Source organism: Peromyscus californicus, unplaced genomic scaffold (assembly GCF_007827085.1).
Source record: "Peromyscus californicus insignis strain IS unplaced genomic scaffold, ASM782708v3 Scaffold_11__1_contigs__length_118956290, whole genome shotgun sequence".
NCBI classification, from domain to species: Eukaryota; Metazoa; Chordata; class Mammalia; order Rodentia; family Cricetidae; genus Peromyscus; species Peromyscus californicus.
Genome location: NW_026294402.1, coordinates 42,215,083 through 42,225,988, shown reverse-complemented (window position 1 = coordinate 42,225,988; position 10,906 = coordinate 42,215,083). Strand labels below are relative to the sequence as shown.

Sequence of the window (10,906 nt, the reverse complement as noted above, 5' to 3'; positions counted from 1 at the left end):
TTAAGTGCCTACTGTGTGCCAGGTGTGCCCTCTGGCGAGAGCACACAAAAGCTGGGCGAGATGAGCTAGGCTCCTGCCTTGCTAACGGAGTCACTGATGCCAGGAAGCAAAGCCCACAGCTGCTCTTGGATTTCAAGCTGACTGCTGAACCCCACCACGCAGAACCTTCAGTCAGTGGCAATGGGTGGGGCTGAGGAGCTACATGTTAACAAGTTCTGGGTTCTGGGTGTTTGACTCACTGGCCTCCTTAACTTGGCTCCATTGTCTCGCTTGGAGGAGGGCAGAGGTCAGCAGCACATCTCCGAGGCTGGTACCTAGTACTCCACTGTGAGGCTACTTACAGTCGAAGTCTGTAAATTGGATGAGCTCTGGGGTGCTTGGCAGATCTGACATTCTGTATTGTATGAGTGGATGAACTCAACCAAAGCTACAGATTCCATTTAAGTCTCTTCATGGGTGGGAAGAGCTGCACACTAAAAATTGCACAACAGTAAATACCCAAGAAGTCAAGGAGTTATCACATAGCCATGGTAGGCTCAGCCGATTGGCTGGCTGTGGGATTCCAAGCTGAGTGTAAGACAGCCCTTCTGCCCAAGGCACTGGAAACACACTTGAAACAATGAGGGCTTTGTGTATGTGTGTGTGGATATAGCTATGTGCTAATTGATCTGAGTGGGTTAAGAGTTAACCACAGGGTATGGGGGTGGTCAGGGGAAAGGCCCTGAGAGGAGGTGGGGCTCCAGAGCTCTGAGTTAGACAATGCCTATAGCTGATACTCACTCATACAGTAATGGAGAGTTCTTACCTGTACTGTCCCCATCAGCTGGTGTGAGGTGGACATTTGGGGGATGAAGAAACAGGCCTAGACTCATCTTAAGTTGATGTTCATGAAGAGAAATTGAGCTCGAACCAATGTCAGTCAAAGCCTGTGTTCTTCAAAAGGTTGGGCAGGGAGAATGAAAGACGGCATGATAGACATGCCCTATGCAGCCTGCCCGGGACTTGTGGAGTGTCTTAAATTGGATTAATTGAGGGGTGAGGTGAATGCCGACCAAGTAGGTTTAACCAACAGAGCCTGGTGGTGATGGCACACGCCTTTAATCCTTGGGAGTCAGAAGCAGGTGGATCTCTTTGAGTTCGAGGCCAGCCTGCTCTACAGAGTGAGTGAGTTCCAGGACAGCCAGAGCTACACAGAGAAACCCTGTCTCAAAAAAAAAAAAAGAGGCCAACAGTGATTAAGATGCTAATGACCACAGAATGGCCAGTGAGAAATACTAACATGATCATTGCATCTGAGGATGATCCTGGAAATGGTCAAGAGTTCAGACTCAGCAGAATCCCATAACAGAGTACCTCATGTTGTAGGAATTAGAAATTACCACTGCACAAGACTTTGGAGATGTATGTGGTTCAGGTATCAGTAAACACTTGCCACCCTAGCACTCAGGTAGATACGGCAGAGGACTGATAAGAGTTCCAGGCTAGACTGATCTACATAGTGAGTTGGTTGAGTTCCAGGCTAGACTGATCTACATAGTGAGTTGGTTGGGTGCAGTGGTAAGTACTTATCATCTTAGCACTCAGGTAGATACGGCAGAGGACTGATAAGAGTTCCGGGCTAGACTGATCTACATAGTGAGTTGGTTGGGTGCAGTGGTAAGTACTTATCTTAGCACTCAGGAAAATAAGGCAGAGGACCAATAAAAGTCCCAAGCTAGCCTGGTCTACACAGTGAGTTAGCTAGCATGAGCTATCCAGAAGGGCCCTGTCTCTAATTTCAAGCAAGCAAACAAACAAAAAGATACTGTCACTAAGTGTCAGGGCATGGAGTTTGGCTGGTAGAGGATGAGCCGTATCTGTCTCCATGGACTCCTGTGATCTGGAAACCTTGTCAAATAGTTCGTATAATTGTATCTGGTAGTCTTGTGTCCCTCTTACCATCCATAGTCACACACACACACACACACACACACACACACCCCTGAGCATGGGCCAGGGATATTCCCATGGTGTATTATTTTCAGAGTATTCCCTTGGTCGTGGCGATGCGGGTGGGAGACCTCCGTGATTTTCCTGTTTTGTTCCCTCCTTCCCAGCAGGCTTTCCAACTGAATCTTTGAAGAGGGCCACTGGCTAGGCAGGAAGCAGCTGTGAGAACACAGTCCACAAGGTCAGGGAGAAGCAGAGCAGAAACAGCCCTGATGCATCTCTCTTTAAGGGAGGACTAACAAAAGAGAGAGCACGTGGAGGTCCCAGTCAAGGGCAGAGGGAGGCGGCCGAGGTTCCCCCTTCCTCATCCCACTGTTAACATGGGCTACAAAGCTCAAGTCTTTATTACCAAAAATAAAAAAAAAGGGGAGAAAGAAAGAGAGAAAGAGAGGGGGAAAAGGTAGCTCAGCAGAAGTGGGAGTCCGTGAGAGGGGAGAGAGGCGCGAGCCACACACTGAAATCAATACTGCACAGGACAAGCATTATCCCATGTGGAACACCTCGAGCCTCTGCCTAGAAAATTTGATTGGATCTTCAGAAAAACCTATTAGTGTGTTGTCAGGACCTTCTGGTGATAACTGACCAACTCTTGCCAATCGATGCTCTTCACTTGTGGAGCTCCTGATTTCTTAACAGCATAATTGTTTTTTTAATAACGGGCCGCTCACCCACTCCAGCAAGCCGGAGTCAAAGTCAGACTCCCAACTTACAATGTAGAGAAATGTGGGGCTCGGGCCTCTCCGTCCTAATTGCACAATTACTTTACAGAGCAGCAGCGATGGGAGGGTGCAGTGGGGGCTGTGGGGAGCAGGGGCTCTTTCACCTGAGTGAAGTTGTGGAGAGAAGTCACAAAAGTAATTATACAAGTCAAAATTATGTGGCAAATGAAACCATTCTTCACAAAAGAGTTTTATTTATTTTTAAAGAAAAGGGGCCCAAATTGGACGACCCCAAGATGGCAAGGACACCACGAAACAGCAGTGGGATTAGTCATCACGTATTACAGCTTTTTAATTTCCAACTCAAGAGCAGGCAGTACAGTTTGTCGGGGTTCTAAATGCCCTGGGACAACAGCATCCCTTTTGCTCACAGGTGGTGCCTTGGACCCAAGAGGGCAAAGCACTTGACACAGGACTGGAAACAATTCGGGATTAAAGCTCTTTACAGAGGGAAAGCGGGGCTCAGGGAGGCAGCGACTGCCCAAGGTCACAGGCTGAATCAGAGGTACCGCTGGAAACACTACTCAGGCCCCGGGCTTGCAGCTCCGCAACACCAGCCTATCCCTCTACCCATGCACCAGAGAACCCCACAGCTGGAACACAGCCATGGGGTGGGAAGACAGCTGCCCTCTGAAGCCGGGGGCATCACCTGGACAGCTTGCCTTTTGCAGTCTTGAAGCTCGGGTGTGCAGGTCACATATCCCTACCGATTGCAATTGCCCTTGCTGCACAAGGGAGAACCACGGCAAAAGATGGTGTTTAATTGAACACTTCGTAACTGCAGCGTTCTGTGACTATCTGGAGTAGAACAGCTTGCCACGCTGAGCTCCCGATGCGTGAGGGTGGAGCCGTGAGAAGGGTCACCTTCTGCCAACCTGCCAGCTTTGCTCCTTTCCCCGAGCAAGCAGCTTCCTCCAGAACTTGTTTTATATAGTTAGGGAGAGGGAGATTCAGGAGAAGGGGAGAAGCAGAGGAGAGAGAGAGAAGGACAGGGGAAGAGAAAGGAAAGGGGTGGGAGAGAGAAGAAAAGGGTGACGAAACCAGGCATGGGGAGAAGGAAGAGGTGAGGAAAGAAAAGAAATGGGGGTAGTGGTAGTTTGGGAATCTTTACAAGGCCTAGAACCTCAAAACAGAAGCTTGCTTCCACCCTGTGCAAGCCTGCAGCCCCCACTGCTTACACTTAAGGCCTAGAGTTTAAAAACTCAGTTTTGTTGTGGACTGCTGATTGGCTGACAATGTCGTAGTTTTGTAGGTGTTTAACTGAACACTTAACACATTTGAGGGGGGGCAGTTTTCTTGTCTCCTCTGGATTTTGGAGCTCCTGTTTATTTCCTTTCCAGGCATCAAATACATTCACAAGCCCTGAAAGAGTTAGCTAGTATGGACCTCAACGGATAAAGCAGCCTAGAGAGGTAATAGGTCAGGATGGGAAAGATAAAACGAAAAACAGCCAACAACTTTGACTGTGACAGGAAGGAGCAAAACCCAAATTCCACAAAGCAGGCAGGAGGAGTTGGAGATATTTGAGAACTGCTGGTTAGAAAGAAGAAGAGAACAGGCCATATCCGCCTATTTCCAGAAAAGAGGCAGACAGAAGACCCATCCAACCACAGATGAAAAAAAAAATAGTCTTTTACTATCCAATAATTTATTGAGCACAGAGCCAGATACCACACTTGGTTTTCGAGATACAGAGCTGGATTTGATTCTGTCTCTAATTTCAAGGAATTTACTCTTTTATTGAGGGAGACAGAAAAGTAAACAAATAGTTCGGATATGAGATAAGGACAGAACTTGAGGTCAGAATGAGGGACTGAGAAGACAAAGGGAAGCATCCTGAATCAGTCCCCCCCGGGGGGTGGGACTCCCCTATTTTCCAAGGCACAGAGGTGGGGAGGGTGCTGAAGTAGTCCAAGTGCACAGAACAGCACAGACCATGTAGCTGAGGGTCATGGAGTAGGGTTGAGGACCAGAGTGAGGTGAAGGCATGTTGTGAGCATCGAGTTGATGGTAAATCCAAAATCAAGCAGGAGCTTTGCCTGAGCAGGGGAGGGTCCCAGGGTAGGTCATTAGGTCTAGTGATGGAGTTAGTGGGCAGACATCAGGGAAGCCAGGGGGAGGCTGTCACATTCTTTGAGTTGAAGAGGCACGGGCCAGGTTGGTGACATGCATATACAAATTTAGAAGGAGTCTGAGAAGCATCTAGAGGGCAATGGGCAGGAGCTGGTAACCACTGGAGGTGGGTGATGGAGAGGAGAGACTTGAGAATGATGCCGGAGTCTCTAGTTTGGGGGAGTAGCCGGCACAAGGTATATAAGGGAACAAGCACTCTTGAGGAAATGCCATTTCCCCAAAGGCTCAGGACCCCTGGCAGGATACCTACAGCAGGACAGTGTCCACTGAAAACTTGCCAGGGATCCCCATTAAAGCTCCTCCAAGACCTTGGAGTATCCCTGGAAGATTTTGATACCTTTTGGAGTGGCACTAGCTAAGCCAGAAACATGGCTCCAGAGACCATCCACTGGGTCCGTTCACTCTGCCTCAGAAGGAAGCATCTTGAAGTGCAAAGCGTAGGCAGGTGCTAGGGACCCTGCTGTCATTCATGGTTGGTGGAAGTATTGAAAGTCAGCTCGTGAACACCCTAGCTCTCCTGGGGTTCTCTCACCGGCAACACACCTGGGAGGCAGGGTTGACACATCTCCCAACCACACCTAACTCACTGGGTTAAACTCCTATCACCCATTTTCCTACTGGAGAAAGCAAGGAACTAAAACGTTTAGCCATGGAAGTCTGATCTAAGGAAACCTGTGATCATGGCATTGTTTGCAACAGCTTCATTTGATCTGGGCTTTAAAACAGGTGGAAACTTTTTTATGAAATTGCCAAGATTAAAAAGAGAGCTGGAGAGATGGTCAGCTCTCCCAAATCCTAACATAGTTGGGGGGGATGGTCAGCTCTCCCAAATCCTAACCAGAGACCTGTTCGGCATTCCTGGGAAGCAAACAGTCTCCAGAGCAAAAGGGATGCCGTTCCTCTTTCGGTCTTCCAGGTTGGCAGAAGGAAGGACACAGGAGGCTTTGGTTTGGGGACGGCATGAATGAACCACACGTGTCCATAAGTAAACCAGAAGCCCTCCAAACATGCTGCTCGTCTGTTCACACAAAAGCCAGGCTGGCAGCCCTCTTGCCCAGCCATGTTCACAGTTGGATCCTTAATGCATTGTGAGCATTCAATCAAACTTTTAGTGGCAAAACTCTAGGAGCAGAAAGCCAGCTAAGCCCAAGTGGTCCCTCTGCTTCTCCATCTTTTGTGGCTGCCTGCCTGTGCTCTTCTGGGTTTTGTTGTCAACAAACCCCTGGCTTGCCTTTGAGCGCTCCAAATTATTGAAAATGACTACAGCTTAAGACTGGCAGGATGATTGTTAAAAACAGCCCTGGCATTAATCATAGCTTAAGAGCTTTTGGAAAACGATTCTAATTCAGAAGGGGTGGCTTACAAAGAGGCTTGTCGAAAGCGAAGCAGACATCAAATTCTGAAAAGCAAAAAAAAAAAAAAAAAAAAAAAAAAAAAAAGCTCCTTGGTACCCACACCTGGCTTCTCCTGCAATCCAGCTGGCAGAAGTGTGTGTGGGGGAGGGAGGGTGGACGGAGAGCTTACCCCATTTGAGACCACCTTTGGGTTTATCACCCTGTCACATTCCACCCATCCCAGTCCTCCCCCGATCTGAGGACCTTGAAATGGGAAAGAGCTTGGGCGAAGGCACCCGCCGATTTAAGGATTCTTGGCAGCCCTTGGAATAAAGGAGAGGAGGCTAGGAGCCTTGTTTTCTGTCAACAGTTGGGGTGCCTTAGTCCGATGCTAAAATAAGCTGTGCACATAGAGGCAGCTGCCTGGGCAAACACATGGTCAGCATTTGCAAGGAGCCAGGCTCTTGCAAAAGACAAACTAATACTTCTGCCTTTTGCCTGCCTGGCACAACAAAGGAGAATGATTTTTGCCATCAGCATTCTCCCTATCATGGAATCATTGCACAATTTAGTATGATTAATGGTTTCCATTTAGGAGGAGCTGAGAATAAAACAGTGGGGGAGTGATGGCACAGGGCTGGGGAATGAAGGGGAAAGGGAGAGAGAGGGATGGCCGGTGCCTGCCGGCCACTCCCCTCTACCTTCACTTCCAGGCACGCTGGGGAAAAGACTCATGGCTTTTGACCTGAATTTGCATCAACAGTCTGGAAGCCGCAAGACTACCGTCCTGCCATTCTTGCAGCTCTCCCAGGATGGGTTAGCAAGAAGCCACTTCCTCCCGGACTGCCCAAGGGAATGCCCTTCCCAGAGCCTCCTGACTAAAGGCTGGCTGAGAGTGGGCAAGGTGATGGGGCTGCATAGCCGGCCGGCCGAAGGGAGCAGAGCTAACTACACCACTTCTTGGCATTCCTGATTGGCCACACGGGGAAGCCACACCGGGAAGGGAGGGTCCCACCCTTGTGCTGGGACCCACCCTTGTGCTGGGAGGGCAGTGGTGGCCTCCGATACAGGCGGCTGTCTCTGGGGCGCCCAGGCTGCTGAGCTGGGTCTCAGCTCGCCTCCGCTGGCTTTCCTGGAAGTTCTTTTCCACATCGTAGCATCCTTTCTGTCCACGTGTGGAGGCACTGTTTCTTCTCGGATCTCATGCGGCTGCGGGCGAGCGGTGAGACAAAGGGCTCCAGAGCCAGACTTGCGGGTGCTGACAGAAACCAACCAGGAAAACAGAATTCAAGAGGGCCTGTGCGTTTTGAGCAAGAGGCTTTGTAACTGAGGCCAGAAAGGGAGAGAACCGGTGATCTTGGCTGGGTCTAAACTCGAATCCAGGCCCTTCTGGAGGTTTTGGTGTCTCTGCAAGGAAATCTATTATTTTCCATAAACTGTCTTAAGTGTCTCCCGGCCGCATTTCTGGCTGTGTTAAGGATCAAGCCACCAAGAACAGCTGTGAGCTGCAGCAATGGGCTTTGGCAGCGAAGTAGGAGCAAAAAACCCAAGTAGGACATTTCAGTTGACAGTAATGGCATTTTCCCTTCCTTGTCCAAACGATAAAAGATTCATGCTCCTAACTGCGACACTACAGCTGCCCCCATCACTTTATTCTGGGAGAGGAGGTTAGAGAAAACAGGCCTAGAGAGAGGGAGAGAAAGAGAGAGAGAGAGACGGATAGTAATTTCGTCACTAGCTAACAGAGACCGATTAGTGTAGAAGACCCCATCCATAGCAATACTTTTTAATCAGGACTGCTGTGTCTGGGCAAACAGCTTTTGTGGATTAGCTAGACTGGAGCCTGCTAGCATCCGTTGCAAGTTTAAAGGATGAAATACACAACTACAGAGAAAACAAACTGAAAAGAGTAATAAAGTCACACATTTCAATATTCAGCAACCATTAAGGGATTTAAATATTTGCTTGCTATTAAAGGCTTGCATTAGGCTCTTCCAACACCAGCTCTGGAAGACTGAAATATCAATTACGGATCAATTTTCCCCCTAAGTAAACACTAATGCAGGATAAACAGTATTAGAAGATGCAATCGTAACATTGCTGACTTCAGGATGGACTTCCTGCTGGTAACAGCAAGTTTAAGCCTGGTGATTAATTAACCTGAGAAGATAGCACTTAAGGAAGATTTAAGGCAAGCATGTCTGAAATATGAGCATGAGCCAGCGCATGTATGCAGGACAGCCGGAGAGGTCTCGGCCCAGGGCGTGGGTTGTTTTGCTCCTCAGTAATGGTTCTGACTCCCCAGCCCGATATTTTAAAGGATTAGGAGGGAGCAAAGCAGGGCGTGTGGGTGGATGTGCGTGTGTGCCAGAGAAAAGTCTTGAAATTAATTCTATTTTTAAATAAGCAAGGGCTGCAGTTCCTACACTGGCCACCAGGGGAGCTACACAATATAGTATCTTGGCAATGAAAAACAAAATAAAACAAAAACAAAACCCGAGCTAAACCAAGCAAACAAAAAGCAAACAAACCAAAAACCCACCATTAGACAGGTGGTGGTGGGTCGGGGTGCACTCCTTTAATCCCAGTACGAGAGAGGCAGAGGCAGGAGAGCTCTGTGAGTTTGAGGCCAGCCTGTTCTACAAAGTGAGTTCCTGGATAGCCAGGGCTGTTACACAGAGAAACCCTGTCCTGAAAAAAAAACAAAAACCAAACCAAACCAAACCAAAAAACAAACAAAAACCCCAAAACACTAAACAACAACAAAAACAAAAACCACCACCAAAGCATGTAGTTTCATGTTGTACAAAAGAGTCCGGCTGCCGAAGACAGTAATACGCGAAAGCCTTAGACTCTTGTCATGTTCTGGTCTAGGCTTTGGGGTGCTCGCATTATCTTGATGGCCACTCCCCTCTTCCTACCAGGTAAAGTGGTGTGGGGACTGCATTACCCCATAGCTCCTGTCAGAGGCACACTTTAGCATTTTTATATGAGCACAAATAAAGGAAGGAGCGTATTTTCAATTTTTCTAACCTGTGGTACCTCATTCTGAAGGACCCTTATGATATATGACATTGTTACCTTACAGCTTTGCTCAACCATTACCCAAGAGGCCATCCTCCCCCAAAGGAGGAATAAACACCAGTGCAGACGGGCCTCGGGGCCCAGGGGTGCTAAACGTGGGGTGGACAGGCACCAATCTTTGAGGCCTTACAGGAACTACCTAGGTGGGGATGGACTTGCAAAGTCAAAATCAGGCAAGCAGCCCTTGACTGCTGGTCCTTTAATGCCCGCCGAGAGTTTACTATGTCCCTGCTATGACCATGACAGAGGGGCTGTGAGCCTGTCTGGGAGAGCAGAGAACCTCTTCTCCCATCGGCTGTAGAGTGGGGTCAGGCCATTTCAGCTGCATCCCCTTTTTTTTTTTTTCTGTGCAAATACGGAATTCACTGAAGAAATCCGGCTGCCAGTTCTTCATGATTAAATATTTGTGGCACCTTGGTGAAAAGATTTATTAGGAATCTGAGGCCACATTTTGTAATGCAACAGAAATGCCTCATGGAAGGAGGGTCTTTCTACTTGTCATGTGGGGACCACATGATTGCTTTAAGGCTCTGGATGACAGACTCAAAGGAACAGCTCTCCATAGAGCAAATCCACACTGTAAGGGTCACATTTCAACCAGACAGGAGACAGTGAAAGACTGCACCAATCAACACATGGGTATCACCTCGGGGTTCCAGTTGATGTATTTGGAGAACGCAAGCAGGCCAAACATTTTTGAGAACCCTCTGGAGGAAGCAAGGGCAGTTTTTGTACTACACTAAGAGGCACACAGGAAACTTAACAAGCGCATACTAACTTAGCTGCTTCTGCATTTTCTTATGTGCAAGCCCTACTGTGCTTTAAGAGCCAAGCTGCCACCTGTGTCTGCCTCAGTTCACTGACCACCAGGGTCCCTGCTCTGTGTGTTAAGGCTGAATCTGGAGCCTCATACTATAGGCGAGGAGATGGGTGAGGACACTGCACATACAGCATGGCATGTGGCTCAGAATAGCTACAAGTAAGTACACTGAGGAATCACGATGGGAAAATCCTTCAATAGTCTATGGAAAAATTCACAAGGGCATGAGTCCACACAGACAGTTCTCTCGAAGGAGTAGCCAGTTTTTAAAGCCATGGGCCACCTTGTCCTCTAAATCAACATTACAGTCTAATGAACACACAATGTGTGCTTACTTCCTGTCTGCAACCTTACTGCCTAAGCACCAGTTTCTTATCTTTTAGGTGGAGTTGAAGATCGAACTCAAGGTCCACTGCATGCTAAGCATAGGCCTTACCATTGAGCTATACCCCAGCCCATGGTGTGTCTCTTCTCTCTCTCTTTCCTAATGTTCTTGGATGTTATAACAAACTCTACCTTACCCAGCAGAAGACAAAGAGCAGGTGCACTGGGCAACATTCCTGAGGCTTCCCAGCTAGGAAAGATAGGGCAGCTATTGAAACTCAAGGCTGGTCCACTCTAGCCCTTGATCTTGAGCGCTATCTAAATTGCCCTTGTGGGTCCTCTAGAGATACGGTAGATCATCTTCCCCGTTGTTTTTTTTTTGCCTTTTGGCAGAAGTTGGGAGAGGCCAGTGAACACGCAAAGCTTCCGCCTAGACTCTGAGGACCGCCACAAGATGGATTCCATTCACAGAGCACCTTATTCCTCCTGTCTGCCTGCTGGCT

General features: G+C 48.4%; 1 protein-coding gene across 1 annotated transcript in view; it reads right to left on the bottom strand.

The window, feature by feature from the left end:
• Nucleotides 1–2,878: 2,878 nt before the first annotated feature.
• The window catches only part of Cadm1 (cell adhesion molecule 1), a 337,201-nt gene continuing 329,173 nt past the window's right edge, over nt 2,879–10,906 (bottom strand). Inside the window, exon 12 of the mRNA XM_052759320.1 lies at nt 2,879–7,858. Coding sequence (XP_052615280.1) covers nt 7,821–7,858 — 38 coding nt within the window. The 3' untranslated portion in view covers nt 2,879–7,820. The remainder of the gene's footprint in view (nt 7,859–10,906) is intronic.